Raw genomic sequence first — 19,774 nt, 5'->3', positions numbered from 1 at the left:
CGCTTTGTTCATTTTTGATAAAATGCGAAAGGCGCACCGGTGCGATCTCGTCCCATTAACTTTTAATCAACCAGAGCATGGCCGCACAGCGCAACTCCTTACTATTCAACGCCGCACTGAAAGCAGAGCCGGATTTAAGGCAGTGGAGGCCCCTGGGCATAATTGGTCCTACCATTAAAAAAATGTTGATCTACTTTTATAAATGTCTATATTTTTAAATAATAAAAAATACAAGAGCTGTAACTTGTTATAGTAAAATATTAAAAGTAAACATAGTATGGCTAAAGACTTCGATCGATGGCCTTTTGGAACATAGTATCAATAAAATATAATTCTCTACACATAGTAAGATGTATGGTTATTAAAGCCCGCGTACTTTTCGAGATTTTTAATTTAAAATTCCTTGATTATGTCGGACATGTCTAATTGCTATAAGAAATCGTGTTCAATGCTCATTATAGAGAAATTATTCAAAGGCTCTTGGCGCAGATAGACCGAAGTTAATTTTTAATTAATGTAAGTTTTGAGAATGACCTCTCCCCACTGCATCAGAACTAAACATAAACAAAGTGTCACCTCAACGTTTGGAAAAGTATCATTCACATTCTCTTCTTCTAGCAGTCGGTACATTTGAAGTTCTTTGCTTATATTTGATCAGCTGATTGCCTTGAAAAAATTGAAAAATTGAATTGAATTGAAAAATTCTATAAATTGTACTAGTTCGACATCTAGGATTTCATCTAAATAATTGCTGTAAATGTCGGTAAGCTTTAGTGAGTGAGCTTCAATTTCATTGGGAGTTAAATTTTCCAAATAATGTAAAAATCCAAAATAATTGGAATGAATAGATTCTGTTGAAAGCCTATGACTTAATAGAGGTGATGAGGTCATCTATAATAGCGATAAAATTTTGAGTCCTAAATTTCTCTGATGTTGTCATTTCAGTCTCTTGAAATGTTCCATAATTCAGTGGAGTCCGTCGAATATTCTGTGGTCGTTTTCTATGTGTCGGATAGTCTTGATTTCCACTACCATCGCGTCTCGCGTCCCATATATTTCGAAAATGTCCCGTCTTGACTGTATAATTTCTTTAAGTGATCTAAGTGCCGCCGCAGATCCTGACTTAAGGCAATATTTGAATCTTGAAGAATATGACTTGAGCTATTTGTTTTCTCTAAGATTTAATTCCAAAATATTGCAAATTTTCCTGTTTCCAGTAAACACATTCGATTACACAAACCATTTGTATCGCTACGAGTTTTAAATTGTTGCTCACCGTCTTCTGAAATTTTGGATAATTCTTCTTTAATCTGATAGTGATTTTGACCTTTAACTAGTGATTTTGCGGCATCACTTCTAGATGACAAAAATACATATAATTCTTCTAAGGAATCAAATAATGCTGTGGCAGCAGGTCAACACTCAGCTGCAGCTTCTGGAACTAAATTCTGAGATTGGGCGGCACAAATGTTTGCATAAAACAAAAATAATTCTATGTGAATAATTTGCTGATATTTTTTACGTTTGACGCTTTGTGGGGGTCCTCGGAGTGTGGGGGCCCCGGGCAGCTGCCCTCCCTTAAATCCGGCCCTGACTGAAAGGGTTAATCTGGCTATCTGGCATATCGCCTTAAAATAAATTTCACACTTGTAAAGTTTTCGTTCCACTGTGAGTCTTCAAATGTTTTTTCAAAGAATTTGTCTGAGTAAACTGCTTCAAACATATTTCACATTTATAAGGTTTTTCACCAGTGTGAACTCTCAAATGTCTTTTCAAACTTTGTCCTCGACTAAATTGCTTAAAACAAATTTCACACTTGTAAGGTTTTTCTCCAGTGTGCAATCTTAAATGTGTTTTCAAATTACTTACATCTATAAACTGTTTAAAACATATTTCACACTTATAAGGTTTCTCTCCAGCGTGCACTCTCAAATGTATTTTCAAATTTACTGCTTGACTAAATTGCTTAAAACAAATTTCGCACTTGAAAGGTTTTTCTCCTGTGTGCAATCTTAAATGTGTTCTCAAATTACTTGCATCTCTAAACTGTTTAAAACATGTTTCACACTTATAACGGTTTTCCTCAGCGTGCATCCTCAAATGAATTTTCAGATAAGATGATTGACTAAATTGCTTAAAACAAATTTCGCACTTGTGCGGTTTTTCTGCTGTGTGCAATCTTAAATAATGTGTTCTCAAATTACTTGCATTTCTAAACTGTTTAAAACATATTTCACACTTATAAGGTTTTTCTCCTGTGTGCAATCTTGAATGTGTTCTCAAATTATTTGCATTTCTAAACTGTTTAAAACATATTTCGCACTTGTAAGGTTTTTCTCCTGTGTGCAATCTTAAATGTGGTTTCAAATTACTTGCATTGCTAAACTGCTTAAAACAAATTTCACACTTGCTAAGCCTTTGTCCAGTCCTAACTTTTATCTTTTTATTTAATATTTTTGCTTGAGACTGTCCATCCTTACAGCTTCCTTTATTAAATGAATGTGCAGGTAAAATTTCAATAGTTTTCATTTTATTCTCCTGGGAATAACCTAAAATACAAAGCAACTATAAACATTTTACTGGAAAGGACATTTACAACAAGTTGTGGGGTCCGAGAAGTTAGCTGCAAGATGACTAGACGTGATTTTCACAGAACAAAATATTCCAATTTGGTAGTCTTGCCATATATAGGACGAGGCAGATAACTGGCCTATTAGAAATATCTCGAGAACTAAAGGCAACAGAATCATGAAACTTGGAATGGAGGGGTTTTGAAGGATGATCTATTAAATGAAAATATTTTCATCTCTTTGCAACTTCCGGTTATACCGGAAGTTTCTTATCACTTCGTCTTTTTAAATGGGACACCCTGTATATTTTTACATTTTTGGATTCTCCTCAATATCTTCTTTCTTAAAATATGAGGTTTTGTAATATTATACAGGGTATTTTAAAATATATTTACGTTTTTTTATTAATTTCGTAGCAACATTCACACCCTGTAGAATTGTAATAGCTTGACATTATAAACTCTGCTTACGTTCAAGTGATTTTTAATATAGTCTACTATTGTTAAAAATCATTAGTATAGCTAATTTTGAAATTTTAGTATACAGGGTTGGTCGAAACTCGGAATGAATATTATCTAAGTTTTCTTAAATGGAACACCCTGTATTTTAGTATTGTAATGAAATGATATTTCATGGTACTTTTTTATTTTATAAGTATTCCCTATACCTAATTGCTTTAATTTGTGAGTTATTTATAAAATTTTATTAGGTTGGCCGTGAAAAAATTCAATCACGAATAATTTTTCAGAAATAGATATTTTTTTTTTTTTTAATTCTGGTGGGATATGTTATATGCCATTAGAGTGAAAACTTAGTCTTTTGCTAGCAGTTGCCGCTAGGGCATCTATGCCATTTCGTTCGTTGCAATTCGGGACTGCACGCTGGGGTTTGTTTTGGTTGGATCAGGGAGAGCAGCATATGTGCCTCCTGATGAGAGACTAATAAGTTTCGAAACCGGTAGAGGTGCTTGCAGCACTCTCTGATTGGACTGGAATATGGTTCGGCTGTATTTTCGTTTTGCAACGAAATTGAAAATGGTTATTCATTTTTGAAATAGATATTAATCCAGACTGATCCTTAAAATTACCAATAATGGTTTAGCTATCAAAATACCTACGTAGTTAAGATTGTTGGTGCGATTAACAATTAAGCACAAATTAAAGCAGTTAGGTATAGGGAATGCTTAAGAAATAAAAAAGTACCATAAAATATAATTTCATTACAATACTAAAATATAGGGTGTTCCATTTAAGAAAACTCAGAAAATACTCATTCCGAGTTTCGACCAACCCTGTATACTAAAATTAAAAATTTAGCTATACTAATGATTCTTAACAATAGTAGACTATATTAAAAATCATTTAAACGTAAGTAGAGTTTTAGATGTCAAACTACTACAATTCTACAGGGTGTGAATATTGCTACGAAATTAATAAAAAACGTAATTATTTTTTAAAATACCCTGTATAACATTACAAATCCTCATATTTTAAGAAATAAGACATCGAAGAGAATCAAAAATATAAAAACATACCATTAAAAAAACGAAGTTATAAGCAACTTCCGGTATAACTGGAAGTAGCAAATAGATAAAAATATTTTCATTAAATTTCAAATTCAAATTTCAAATTCAAATTTATTCATAAATATTTGTGTACAACATTTTACATTTAGATCTTATATTATTATTAGTATCGACTGACTCAGCACCATGCCTAGGCAAGAGTTGCCTGTTTTGCACTGTACTATGTCAATCGAAACTGTATAAATTGTACATAAAAGTAGTATTAAGGTTGGAACTAAGAAGTAACATACCTAACTATCGAAGAGATAATGCAACAGAACAAGACGGACGGTAAACCTCTCTAGCTGCTGAATACTTTGTTAATTATAATACCAATATACACCCAAATTCTACTCTGTTTATGCTGTCGTTCATACATTAAGACATTGCGTCCAAAAATAATTGTAAGTGGGTTTTTAGATAGGTTTTTATGTATTTTTTAAATTTAAATAATTTAGGTTCTTGTTTGATATGTATAGGAATTATGTTATAAAATTTAGGTCCAAAGAACATTAGGGATCTTTGTGTTACTGATTTTTTGAACTGCTGAATACTAATATCCATATTTGTTACTGATCGAGTTAATCGGCTGCTTTGAAATTTAAATTTTTTTGAGTTTATATAAACATTTAAAACACAGTTGTAGATGTAGAGGGATTTAACACTAAATATCTCGGATTCATCATATAATTTTTTTGTTGGATGCAGTTTTCTTTTTTTAAAAATTATTTTTAATAGAGTATTTTGAACTGTTTCTAAAATGTTAAGAGTTTTGTTAAACGCGCCACCCCATGCTACAATACAATATCTTAAGACTAATTCTGCAAGCGAGTTATAAACCATGATTAATTTTTTCCTGGGTAGAATATCTCTTAAGATATAAAATTTATGCATTAGAGCCCTTATTCGTTTACTGACATGAGTGATATGGTCTGACCAACGTAAATGTTGATCTATGAAGACACCTAAATACTTTATAGAGAAAACTTTTTCTATTGAAGAACAGTCACAATTTTGTCCTTGACATTTTGCGTTATGCAATTTTATATGAAAATTTGTAGGTTGGTCAACAATTGTTGGGCTAAAGGCGATATATTTTGTTTTATTAATATTTAAAGTCAGTTTGTTAAATTTTAGCCATAAGTTTTGCTGTTTTAGGTTCATTTCAGAGCTGGTTTTAACCTCCTCCCATGTTTTCCCCATAAATAATATTGCTGTGTCATCGGCATAACAAACAATGTGGCCGTTGAAACTATTAATTCTTGTGATATTGTTCAGATAAATATTAAATAAAAGCGGTCCTAATACTGTTCCTTGTGGTACTCCGAATTTTATTGTAGTTTCAGAACTTAATTCTGGGCCAATTTTTACTCGTTGAGCTCTTTCCGACAAATAATCTGCTATTAGATTTAGTGCAATTCCCCTAACCCCATAATTACTTAGTTTATCTAAGAGAATTTTATGAGAGACCGTGTCAAACGCCTTAGCTAAATCAAGGAAAACCACTACGCATTTCAATGATTCATCCACAGCTCCTATCACTTTCTCCAGTAGGTCAACTACAGCCCTTTCTGTACTTGATTTTTTTACAAAACCAAATTGCTTATCTGAAATAACCTTATTTATATGAAAAAATTCAAGCAACCTTTCTTTTAGGGCCATTTCAAATATTTTAGCAAAATTATTTATTAAAGAAATGGGCCTATAGTTGTTCAGTTTACTCGAATTTTCGGATTTAAAAATGGGGGTGACTGTAGATTCTTTCCATTGTAGTGGTATTTTACCACTTTGAAAACACAAATTTATAATATGAGTTAAAGGCTGTGAGATTAGATCATGGATATTTTTTATTGTTTTAGCATACAATTTATCTGGTCCAGGTGCACAGTTATTTTTTAACTTTGATATTAGTATTGTTACTTCATTTTTAGTTACTGGTTTTAAGAATAAGCTAGATTCAACCTTATCATTAGCAATAAAATTATCAGGTATACTTGTCACCGGTATTCTATTTGCCATATCAGCACCAATATTAGAAAAGAAATTATTAAACATATCTGCTTTTTCTTTGTTATTACTTACAGTTATATTGTCATTAACAATTGATATGTGTTCAATGTTTTTAGATTTTTGATTCCGACCAGAGATATCATTTTTATAATATTCCACATTTTTTTTGTGTTTCCACCAGCTTCATGAATTTTATTTTGATAAAAGTCATTCTTGGTTTTTTTTAGTAGACTATTAAGTTTGTTTCTATAATTTTTATATTCAGCATTAAGTGCTGGTGAAAATTGTTTTAATAATTTCTTTTTAAGAAAATCTCGTCGTTTGATTGACGATACCAGCCCCACCGTTATCCAGGGGTTTTATTTTTGATATTTTTTTATTCATACTTTTTACCTCCGTAGAGGTTGGTATGTAATTATTTAAGTTATTTATAAATGTATCATATGCAACTTGAGAATCTATTTTGTTTATATAAATATCATTCCACTGTTCATTTTTTAGAAGCTGTTGTAGTTTTCCGATATTAAGGTTTTTAATTATGACTGGAGATTCAGGTGTAGGGTTTTTTTTAGTTTGATTATTTACCAAAACGGCTGGAGTGAAGTGATCAGTCATGTCAGTGTGAAAAACGAACGGATCAATACTAATTTGCTGTTTTAGATTAGCTTGTGTTTTTATAAATATATGATCAATGATTGATTTTGTATTTATTGTTACTCTCGTTGGCTTGTTTATATAGGAAACAAAACCATTAGAATTTAATATATTCAAATAACTGTTTGTATAAACTTCATCTCTTTTTTTTAAATCAATATTAATATCACCTGCAAATATTTCAATATTTTGTTTTTGTATTGTTCCAAAATATTCACCCAAATCGCCTAAAAATTGTTTAATATCTGTTGATGGAAGCCTATAAAAAGCCGTTATACCTATTTTGCAAATTGTATTAGATAATTTTTTACTAGAAAAGGTAACCCTTAAAAATTTACTTTCATTGATGGGTAATATATTTACCGAGGCACCTAAATTATTCCTAATATAAACAACAACACCATCACATTTATTAGCTAATGATTCATTATAATGAATAGTAAAACCTGGTATTATATAGTTACTAAGATCAGTTATTTCTCTAGTTTCTGACAAAATTATAACATCGAACATGTTTTTGGACATTTCAATGTACACTAGAAGTTCCTGAAAAATTTTTTGTATACTTCTTATATTAAAGTGAACGATGCCCAAAGAGTATCTATCGCCGTCAGTCCTGTTCTGCATGCTATCCTCAAAATTGTTAAACACCATTGATGAAATAATTGATAAATAGATGACTCTTCGAAACCCTTAATTCAAATTTTCATGATTCTGTTGCCTTTAGTTCTCGAGATATTTCTAATAGGCCCTTTATTTGCCTCACCCTGTATATTTGTTGTTTGTTTTGGTATTAAAATTATTAAGACCGCTTTACAACTCGCAAGAAAACTTACTGCAATTTCTTGCATGACTATCTTTCATGCAAGTATATTGCAAGGTCTATGTGCGATTTTACAGCTTGCAATTAAAGTTGAAATTTTTACCCTTATTGCTGTTTATTTAACATTATTTAGTAAATTTCGAGATGCCAAGACTATTAAAAACAGCCAAATACAAAGGAAAAAGCCAGTGGCAGCAACCTATTATTATTGCTGCAGCCAGCCTTTTAGTTACTAATTTAGAACGCCGAGAAGAGAGATGGTGGATAAGAACTTGGTTGAACAAGTAGAGGGGCAATATATTCTTTCTAACAGAAGAATTTATCCAAGTAGATGATGAACTTGCATAAAAACTTACACAGAAACTGGCACCACACCGATTATCGCGCAATTGCAAGAAGTTGCAAAAAACAATCAGCTGACGACATACTGCGCATGCCTTTTTGCAACTTTCTTGCGTCTTGCAGGTATAATTGCAAGGTGTAAAACGAGGTTTAGAAATTTTGTTTAGCAATTGCCCTGATAGATTAGTGGATAGATCTGGCAATAGAGTCAGAACATTTAAATTTGCCTTTGCCAGATTGCGCAGATGTTCTGTAGATATCAATTTTATGGCCATTTCTTTAACTTGTTTTTCACTGTTTAACTTTATTATTTATACAAATGTATTTTTATATTGATAATAATAAACTAAAAATATATAATAGAATCTTAAAAAAGCAGAATTTTACTTATCTTTTACTAGTTAACTTTATTATTGATACTGAAATCTTGGTATTTCGACATAATTAGAGAACATTAAAATTTTTTCTTGTTATTTTATGTAGTTTATTTTTTCCATGTTAATAAATATATCACATGCTCTTTCCCGATTTATTCAAAGAACACATGGCAACACTGCCATACCTTCATGAGCCTTCTTTTCATTATATCCGTAGCTTTCTCGGACCCAACAACTTAATGTTGTCCAAATTATTGCAGAAATAATGGAATGTAATAAATATGAATAAAATTAAAGCCCTCAAGTGGAGCCTTAATATTCCTAAGCTTACGCCACCATTGGATCTTACTTATTACAATTTCAGGTCAGCTGGAGCAGTTTGTTTACAACACTCAATGTCTATTATAGTTTATTTTTTAACCAGGAGGAGTAACCTAAAAAGACAGATTCACACCCAAGAAAGTCACTAGAATAATAACCAAATACATCTTCTTTTTTGGTTGATCTAGTCGGCCCTCAACGGTAATCCATAAATATTATATTAAATTAATACGACGCTAAAGACTTCCAAAAACAACTGCTTTTTATATAAAAGCAGACTAACAATCTAAAAATTAAAGGAATCACACAGAAAACACAAAAACTGCCGATATAACTTAATTAACCTATGAAATGTCACTAGTGTCAAAATTTGATAAATGTCATTAGTGTCAAAATTTTATAGCAATGGAGTAAACTTGCCTGCGGTTGGACCAATTACAAACAAGCAATACAGCGCGGTAAATTTGAATCACTCCTCTTGGTTAAAAAACAAACCATAGTAGGAGAGCTGGTAGAGATTTTTGGGTAGATATTTGAGGCATTTTAAAAATGTTTCACATACCCCTTCCATGATATCCTAAAAAAGAAATGCAAAGCTGGCTGGACGGTAGCCGTCATTTAACAACCCCTAAATTAACTCTTAATACCACGAGCAGACAGAAGAAGCCGAGGTAGACCACCTTCACGATGGACAGACAATGTCAAAAGGATTGCTGGGAATTGGTTGTAGGAAGCCCAAGACAGACAAAACTGGAAGAAATTAGGGGAGGAATATGTTCAATGTTGGATGTAGAAGGATGGATGTTGATCAAATTAACTCTAGAACCACAAGGTGGAGTTGCCAGTGACCCCGCAGCACATTTTTTTTACATGTGCGTAATTCTGATGACCCCGTATGTTGTCCGCCCATATACCTTCAGTATTTCACAAGACTCGTAACTGGTGATGCTTTTTATGAAAGTTCACATTTAGTCGTATTTGCTGCACATTTCTGATTTTTTACCCCACCTAAGAATAGAAAAGGCTGTCACATTTGTGTTTACTGTGCAAAAATATGCTTGCAGAACATTAATTTAGTGTTTGTAAAGATTGTAAATAACATAAAATTAAACTGTTCAACTCCTAACTTGGGTTTTACTTAATTTTGCCACCCTAAAATGTATATGTCAAATACAGAGTTAGTCTGTAATTTGGAATAAATTAAATATCTCAAATACTGATCATTTTTATGAAAAATGCTCAGACCCGTCGATTAGTATTTCAAATTGGCCTTTTTGACATACAATAATAATGTATACAGACAGGGTGTCTTAATTTAGAGATATGCGTCATCGTTGATTTTCTTAAATGGCAACACTGTCATTTTGATAGCTATTTTGATAGGCTGTGTAAAGTTATACATAACTGCAAAATTTCAAATTTTTATTCCCTGCCATTTACAAGATAATAAAAAATAAGAAAGTTATGAAAAACAAGTAATCAAACAATAATTGAATTTAATTATTTCAATTAAGCAAATGCTCATAATGTTGCCCTCAATTATTGTAAAATAGTCAATGGGCAACATTATGAACATTTGCTTAATTGAAATAATTAAATTCAATTATTATTTGATTACTTGTTTTTTATAACTTTGTTATTTTCTATTATCTTGTAAATGGTAGGGAATACAAATTTGAAATTTTGCAGTTATGTATAACTTTACATACCCTATTAAAATAGCTATCAAAATAACAGTGTTAACATTTAAGAAAATCAACGATGATGTCATATCTTTAAATTGGGACGCCTTGTATACATTATTATTGTATGTCAAAAATGACAATTTGAAATACTAATCGACGGGTCTGAGCATTTTTCAAAAAAAAAACAATTAGTATTTGAATTATTGAATTTATTCCAAATCACAGACATAACTTTGTTATTTTTTATTATCTTGTAAATGGTAGAGAATAAAAATTTGATATTTTGAAGTTATGTATAACTTTACACACCCTATCAAAATAGCTATCAAAATAACAGTGTTGCCATTTAAGAAAATCAACGATGACGTCGTATCTCTAAATTGGGACACCCTGTATACATTATTATTGTACGTCAAAAAGGACAATTTGAAATACTAATCGACGGATCTGAGCAATTTTCAAAAAAAACAATTAGTATTTGAGATATTAAATTTATTCCAAATTAGACTCACTCTGTATAAGTGCATTTATATTTTGACTCACTCTGTATATTAGTTTTGCTTATTGGTATGTAACAGTACAATTTCTGATTAGAAATCGAATAATTTAATAAATTTTTTGTTAACACTTGGATGTAGTTCTGCATAAAGGAACCAACCCACATTTTGTCAGTTTATCAGAAAGGTATTTGCATTAAATATCTAATAATAAAACAATAATAAACAATCATTTTTTGTTGTGAAGTGAAACAAATTTTGATTTTCGCATAATTTTGGCACGGTTTTTAATGGACTTTTTCTTTTCTTGGAAGGTTTCACTTTATTTTTCGTTTGATAACTATTGATAATACTTTTAGAATAAAAAATCCTCCTAAAACTTTATATACTCGCATTAGAATTCGAAATATTTTTACGTAAAATATACTTACCTACCTACATATAACTAAAACTCACAATTAACAACAATCTATTCTTTCAAAGAGGCCAACAACTTATACAACAACAAATATATAATAAATTAACTATCAATAAACACTACTTTCCTATGAAACAACAATAACGAATTCTTAAAGTAACACACTACTGCACTGAACAGATATTGATAAAGATGACAGAACAGATTAGAGAAAATCTGACGCAGGTTTGTCAAAATGACAGTGATAATTTCTCTATGTAGCCTAATTAGTTATTTAGTTATAGGTTTGATTTCTTGTTAGAAATAAAAAATTTTAGTAGTTCCAAGATTACACAAAATCTAGGCATGGGATAAAAAAGTTTATTTGAAGAAAGTTTTTTTTTCTTCTTAATGGCGGTACAGCTCCTTTTTTCAATATTTTATTTAGTTATTGGGACTGTGCAAGTTCGGCAAAGCGACCCCTATTTCTACGCTCTGCAACTTTATTCGCACTTTTAATTATATTGGCCAATTATATTAGTCCTAGTTACTGGATAATTGTCAAGGCCACAGTCCAAAAAAAAGAAAAAATAAGATTCAGGTTATGTTATCAAAACGTAAACAATCGTATGTAATAAATAAAATTAGTTATTAAAATGAACTACTACAAGCAAAATACAATTAATTAAATTTACCTTTATATAATAATTGCATATCATATCAATATTGTGGAGCAATATATAATTTTTCTGCTTCAATGGCAGAAGGTATGAAATGTACGTCAATTTGACAATTTCAATTGACAATATGAATTATTTAAGATAGTTGCAATATTTCTCCGTGACTCGTGCACGGTCGTTTCTCGTTTCCCTTCCAAGTACTTGCACACCGCGAATAGAGTAATTTCCATGTACTAACATATTTCTGAAATTGGGCTCTGTACCGCCATTCTTTATTATATTACGAATATGTGTGCCAAATATCTCGACAAAATATTCAAAATTAGAGCCGCAATCTTGGAACGTGTTTGTTGCTACCTGTTGCTCGCTACTGTAGCCTCTCAAGGAACATGCAAAAAATTTTATTACAAAAAAAATCTTTGAGGCAACTTTTAATTTCTTTAAAGTAAATTTAAATATTTAAAAATAAAGAAAATACACAAGCTAAGAGATTTGCTAGCAATTTTAACTCTGCAAGATGCTTGCAAAACTATTGTACAAATAAATACAAAAGATAAGGTAGAGGTAAGTTGCTATTTGACAGGGTATTACCCATATGCATGCCAATTGTGAATATTACATTCTTCATTGAATGCCAAAAAATGTGCAACAACTACGTCTTAAAACCCACCAAATTTCATTTGCATATCTCAACCGGTTTTAAAGCAATAACTAAATCGTCAGTTTGTAAGAAAAAATTCAACACCCCCTATCTCAGAAACGAAGCATTTGCGGACATACATTTATAAAGCAAACTGTCATTATTTTTTCATGCAGAATTACCCCTTAAAGTTTGCCATACTTATTTAAAAACACCCTGTATTGATAAAAAACATGGCTAGTTGTTAAAGTACCTAACTTTTTTATGGTCCAACATCAGCAAATGAATCAAACAACAGAATGTTGAGAAAACATGAGGCTAGAGTTGGGATTTAATTTCAGTATTTTACAAATGCTAGAATGCCACAGGGTGATCCGAACTTTCGAGACAAAAAAAAACAAAAAGCAAATTAGCTATGAAAACAAAATTAAGACTGATAAACAGAATAAAAATTTGTTGAGCTAGAAGGTCACCGAAACCAGATCCTGCAAGAGTTATTAAGCTAAGATGTGTACTATAGATGGAAGCACAGAAGACCCAAACAGCAACAAATAGCAAACATAAATAATAAAGTCTAGATAATCGTATCTCTATCAAAAGATGACAACAAGCTCACCTTTAGCATCGCAGTGCATTTACTTTAATGTTAATCTTATAAGTTTCAGATAACCCTCATAAAAATCTACAAAAAGAGCAAAAAATTAACAAAACACTAACAAAAGGCACAAGCCACAGAAAAATACCAACAAAACTCAAAAACAGGCAAGAGGGGGCCACATCCTCGAGCACCGAGTCACTGATATGGATGTATGCCAGAGCGCAAACTCAGGGTCCGAGCAAGCATATAGATTGATGATACGTCACTAGAGATAACCGGAATAGGGCGAATCGTACATTAATCAGAATAGGATTTCATGTGGGGGTCCTTGTACCCAGGACTTCCACATGATAGAGAGCCCTTATAGCACATCAGAGTGCTCTCGAGGGTAAGTAGATAGTCTGGAGCATTGGGTTGGGGGGGAGTGATTCCCACTTACATGCTCACCCCAATGAATGGTATCACCGGAATTTCATTTTCAAGGGGTGTAAAAGTTTCTCAGGCTGGGTTAAATTAAAGGCCATTGCTTGCTTGCTTATTACTTACCTTCCTCATTTGTTGTTTGACTTTCTTCAAATAGTTTAAATTTATATTCATCTTGTTCTACTTTAGTAGTGTTTAGGGAGCATTCATTCAATTCTGAATACTCAAATGCATCATAATATGTATTTTCTTGCTTGGGTTCATCCTTTATTTCAATTTTGTAGGTACTGAAAGGACTATCACACGCCATATGATCATCCTTTTCTATTTTATAAGTCTTCTCTAAAAATTCTTTTGTTATTTCCATATTTCAGTTTTATATTTAGGCCCAAAAACAAATATCTGTGTTTTTAATAAAAAACCAAATCAAACAAATGGAACAGATGTCATATGTCATTCAAATTCTTCTTCTTCTTCTAGGATATCAAACCCACAGCATACCAACCAGTGATGTGGCCACATCACTGATACCAACTTACCAATACCAAGACCCCAAGCTGGTGCTCAGTGGCGAAGCATGTAATGTACATACGGATATGTAAAAGGTGTAAAAGTATTACCATTGTATTGCGTAATAAGTGAGTGATAATCAAACAATACTAAAGAAAAAATTGTCATTCTTTAAGCAAGCTGCGCAGAAGTAGATATCCACAGTAATGAAGTCTAAAGGCCGCGTCTGACCATCAAATAATTTGATCAAACAGTTTGAGCAAACTCCGGAAGTACGTCAAAGTGACGTCACAATTGCAGTTTTTTTGAAATTCTAAAAATCTGTGCTCTCATCTATCAGTCTAGTTTGATCAAATTTTTTGTATTGAGTTGTCTAACTTGTTTGTACTTTATTTAAAATTAAAATTTTTCATTATTATCCACAATGAACACTCAGGATGTGACGTCACTAACTGTCACTTTCAGTTTGCTCAAACCAGTTTGATCAAATAATTTGAAGAAGAAGATATATGTATTGCTATACGGAGTGGAAACATGGACTCTCGGAATTACAAGTAGGTATGAGGCCTTTGAGATGTGGGTTTTTCGAAGGATGCTGAAGATCTCTTGGACACAGCATGTGACCAACAACGAGGTGCTGAGAAAAATGGGGAGTGAGATTAATAAATATTGTAAAAAATAAACAGAAAAAACGAGTTACTTAGGACATATATTTACAGAGGAGAAAGATACAACTTTTTACGACTCATAATGGAAGGGAAAGTGGAAGGAAGAAGAGGTCCAGGGGGAATAAAATGCTCTTGGCTGAAGAAAGTAAGAGACTGGGCAGGCATTGACATACACTTGATACTAAAAACCGCTCAAGATTAATAGAAATTTGCTGTAGTTGTAGCCATCCTTCAGTAATGGAGAAGGTACCTTAAAACCCATTAAGACTGAGAATATATTTTTTACGATCTAAAAAAAGATCTAGAAAAATGTCTATATGACCACCAAACACAAGTAAAACAACATACAACCTGCAGTAACTGAAATTTGACTGTCTAGTGAACAGGTAAATACAGCGCACGTGCTTCTATATTCTTGACTTTAACAACAGCAAGTGGGGTAAAAGTTAACTAATTTGCGATACCAAATAAACATCCGTAGGCGCTAATGGGTTTTAATGTAGCCCTAAAATGGGCTACATTGCCGCATCAGAAAAAATGTATTAAGGTTAATTAAAACTTATGAGGGAATAAACATGACCCTGCCTTGTCAAACACTGCCAACAAATACTGCTAACACAACTGTTCGAATATTTTTAAATTAACTTAGTACGGAATGGGCAATGGACACACGTTAGAAAAGGAACGAGTTAATGATATCATTGTCTGTCTTTATCAAAAACTTTGGCTACACCATTACTGCCGCGTATCAGTTCCACCACGCCCCCTAACTTCCACCTTAATGGAGGTAAATTGTCCTCTTTAATAAGGACTAACGCATTTTCCGCCACTTCAGCATGGGTAGCAGGTAGCAGTCGATTGCACGAAAAGTGGCTTCCCGGATCTCTGCTACGCGGTTGCTCACAAAACGTCTTCAATAGAATGGCCGATATTTTCAACCAACTGATCACTACTGCGGAGTCTGCCAAAGGTAACATGCGTTAAATTTCAATGAATTCTTGATTTCTAACAATAAAACACTGAAAACTTTTATTTTCGATACTTCCACAAGATTTGTCATAAATCTATGTGACTACAGCTATTTCGGCAGAGTGCCTTTCTTAAGTGATTTTAAAGTCTTTAACTGAAGACGTTGAGGAGTGGGGAGCTGTTTGTCTCAAGTTGGTCATTCAGAATTATATCTGTATTTTTCAATTTGTTACTTTTCATAGATTCTAATAAAGATAGCTTAAGGCCTCTATTTTGAATATAAAGAATTTGAAACTGATCATTAAAAGAATAATTAGATATGATCTAGAATCTAGAAGGTGAAGTGCGTATCTAGAATCTGTTTTTCTATTGTTGAAAGCCCTTTTCTGTTCTGCCATCCGTTTGTCAAAAGTTCTGCCTGTTTGACCGATGTAAGTTTTCGGTCAGTCACCACAAGTCAGTTTGTAAACACCAATCTGTAGTTGCTTTCTCTTTCGGCTCTTATTGTTCTTAATGTATTTGCGTAAGTTGCTGTTAGTTCTAAAAGCTGGTGTTATTCCTTTCTTTTGTATGTATCTGGCTATTTTTGTTGATATCTTGCCTATATATGTAAAGAGCAGAAGCTACTGGGTTCTTTCTGTGGTGGTGGATAAACTAATTATCTTTCTTATGGAGTTTTTGGTTTAAAATTTTGTTAATTGTTCGTTGTACTTTGCTTAACAACATTGTAGTTAGTTGTTTTGTTATGTTTAAAATATGACGATCCCAGCGTTTTTTAAATCCTCTAAAATGACACAAACAATTTTATTCCATAAAAGTAGTTTCCACACTTTATAATTTCAAAATTTCACTTTGTACCTACGTACTATCGGTACTATTCATTCATAATAGACCCTACATTCTAGATGATATAGTTTCTTATAGTTAATTATTGCAATCAGGTTGTTAAGTAGCTTTTAAAAATATAGAAATATACAGGGTATTCCATTAAAAATAAATCTTATGCTAGGCTTGCGTGAATCACCCTGTACATTTAAATTTACGTTTAAAAAGCGCACATTTATATATAAAAATCGACGGGTCTCAGCGTTTTTTATAATTTTTTAAAACAAAGGCAGAAATAATTTTATGGGGGAGTGCAATTAGAACGAAAACATGCACTGTATCGGAAACATTCAAACAAGCTTATATTTTTCTAAACTTTTTTTGTTAGTTTATATACATGTTATAGAAAAATGTTCTACTCGCAGATTTGGCCGCTAATTGTTTATTAATTGTTTAAACAATAGCAATTGTTTTATATAAATAATTATTTTAAAAATATCGTTGAAATCATCATTTTACTTTGATTAAATATGTTTCTATTTTGTTTTTGATTATGCTGAATCCGAATAATATGACATTACAAATTGAAAATTCTTATACAGAAGCTCTTATACAATATGTCTGCGTAGCTAGGAACCACATGAAAAACTTTTTTATTATCAATTTTACGAAAAAGTTATTCTTCATAAAATGCTCTGAATAGTAAAAAATCTAAAACTCAACCATCAGATATCACATTTTATCAATTTTATACGAGTTATGTCAAAAATATGAATTTCGGTAAAGAGTAAAGTACCTTTATATTCCAGAATATCAAAAAATGCTATTATGAAAAGTTGTTTGAAATTAAAAACTATGTTTTAATATACAATTACATCATTCTAATCGAAAAAAAAAATTTTTTTCTCAAATTACGGATACCCATCATCATTTTATTACAATTATGATAACTATTTTATTATCAATTACGAAAAAAGTTATTCTTCATCAAATGATCTAACTGGTATACAATCTAAGATACAACCATCATAAATCAAACTTTTTCAATTTTATACGAGATACTAAAAAATATGAATTTTTCTTAGGAGTTAAGTGCCTTTATTATTCACAATATTTTAACTAGAAGGATGTAATTGAACACTGAAACATATTTTTTAATTCCAAACAACTTTTCTTAATAACAATTCTCGATATTGTGAAATATAAAGGTACTTTACTCCTAAGTGAAATTCATATTTTTTGACATACCTCGTATAAAATTAATAAAATTTGATATCTGATGATTGCATCTTAGATTATATACCAGGTAGAGTATTTTATAAAGAATAACTTTTTTTCGTAAAACTGATAATAAAAAAGTTTATTAATAGGTTCCAAATTACGCAGACATACTGTATAAGAACTAAAATTTTTTTTGTTTAACATTTATTATTGTTGATGCTTATTATTATATTATTAAATGTATTTTTGGTAAGTTTTACAGAAAGAGAGTTTTGATCACTTTGTATAAACATTTTTTTAGCTGGTAATTGTCGGTTTTTGTGTTACATTTTTGTTATATTTCTTAATTTTCTCAAAAAGAAAGAGTTTAAGCTTTAAAAAAGTACCTATAAAAATAAATCTGTTCAAACTTTAGTAACACCAACTTAAAGTGGGGGTAATTCCATAAAACTACGAAGTTTTCAAAAATTACATTTTTTGAGACGTCGGTATCATTTAAAATAAATTTGAGGTTTTTTTTGAATGAAACATTGTCTAGGAAGATGCTTGAAAGGTAAGTTTTGCAAAATTGAGAGTTTTATAAGAAAAATTGTATTAGTTACACATTATATTATACACATGTTTAAATCATTTTTAAACAAAATTCATGTAATTCTCACTTTCCGCCAACACCGTACTTATACCCATACATTTTATTTCTTTTTATTATAACCATAAAATAGCTTAATTATTCTTCTTTCATGTCCAATTTGTAAAATTTCATTTGATCGATTAATTAAAGAATTACGTTAAAATAACTCAACCCTGCATTTCTCCGTACGCTAGTTTACAGTGCGCCAATGTTTGTAAGAAGGGTGACTTTAGTGTTATAAATAAAAAATTATAGTAGCTACAGATTCAATTTTAGAAAAATCTTTATATGTACTGGGTTTTTTTTGTAAAATTTTCTGAATTTTTCAATGGTCAAGTCAGTTTTTTTCTAAAATTTATATTTTCGGAGTTATTTAAAAAAACATCTAATTTCGCAGTTCATTTGTTTAATAAAAAATGAAGCACCCACTTCTCGAGTAGAACTTTTTGATATGTTGTTTATTAAACATTTCTTAATGAAATTACAAAAAGTTCTACCTTGTTTGATTTTTTCCGAAGTGAAAATCTATATGCACTCCCCTATTATTCCATAAGTGAATTCCAACCTATATAAAAAATATCAATCTGAACAATGGTAGACCCTGTATCATTAATTCATCCATTTAAAACCAACAGAGCTATTTGGCCCACAAATTAAAAAGTAACGTTATGCGCGTACAGATCCGGTTTTCCCGGATTGTGCGTCTTTGCCGCTATGCCGTTAGGCCAGGCGTTGACATCATTGGAATAAATTGTGTCAGTTTTGAGAATTCTGTAATAATTGAGAAAAAAATGTTTTAAAGCGACGCTTTTACACTGGCAGTATATTAATGTTTCTCTATCTATAGTATAATGAAAAATCAGATCGTCACGACACGAAATGGATGAAAGAGTCAATTTACTAAAGAAGGGGAGTCCTTTATACAACGTTTATACGCTGTGAGCTCGTACGTAGAGGGGATATTTAAAAATTCGCGAGCGCCAGTAGTGACAAGTCTGTAAACGTTTACTGGAAATTTGACATAAATGTCAAAGTGATTACTTTAAAATTAAAAACATTATAAAAAATATTAGTTGGTCAATTAATCTATTAATCTTAGCGCCATCTACACGATAATTGTGAAAGTATCTGAATTAAGAAATTAATATTTCATCAATAGAACGTCAAAATGATTCAATAGGGCTTTTCATTCACAGTCATTTGTTTCGAGCTTCTGTCATTTGTATGATCCGTGTATATTAATATTATACATGGATTATACGACATTTGACGAAAGCTCGAAACAAATGACAATCGATGAAAAGCCCTATAGAACGAACCAGCGAAGCTCAGAGCGTATACGCTGGTGTCGCTCCTAGCGGATTAGTAA

General features: G+C 31.4%; 1 protein-coding gene across 1 annotated transcript; it reads right to left on the bottom strand.

The window, feature by feature from the left end:
* Window positions 1–191: 191 nt before the first annotated feature.
* Window positions 192–14,027, bottom strand: LOC126887851 (zinc finger protein 239-like). The gene is made up of 2 exons (XM_050655746.1): window positions 13,705–14,027; window positions 192–2,549 (listed from the first exon to the last, which is right to left on the bottom strand). The coding sequence occupies exons 1-2, from the start codon at window positions 13,946–13,948 to the stop codon at window positions 1,642–1,644; spliced, it is 1,152 nt and encodes a 383-aa protein (XP_050511703.1). The 5' UTR covers window positions 13,949–14,027; the 3' UTR covers window positions 192–1,641.
* Window positions 14,028–19,774: the final 5,747 nt, after the last annotated feature.

This window comes from Diabrotica virgifera, chromosome 7 (assembly GCF_917563875.1).
Source record: "Diabrotica virgifera virgifera chromosome 7, PGI_DIABVI_V3a".
NCBI classification, from domain to species: domain Eukaryota; kingdom Metazoa; phylum Arthropoda; class Insecta; order Coleoptera; family Chrysomelidae; genus Diabrotica; species Diabrotica virgifera.
Note: the sequence above shows the minus strand (reverse complement) of the source record. Positions and strands in the feature narration are given on the sequence as shown.

What these genes read in the sequence shown, in the direction of transcription:
- LOC126887851 (XM_050655746.1), bottom strand. Translation starts at nt 13,948, where the DNA reads ATGGAAATAACAAAAGAATTTTTAGAGAAGACTTATAAAATAGAAAAG. An exon ending in TCAAACAACAAATGAGGAAG is followed by an intron (nt 2,550 to 13,704) that starts GTAAGTAATAAG and finishes TTTGTATTTTAG; the next exon opens with GTTATTCCCAGGAGAATAAA.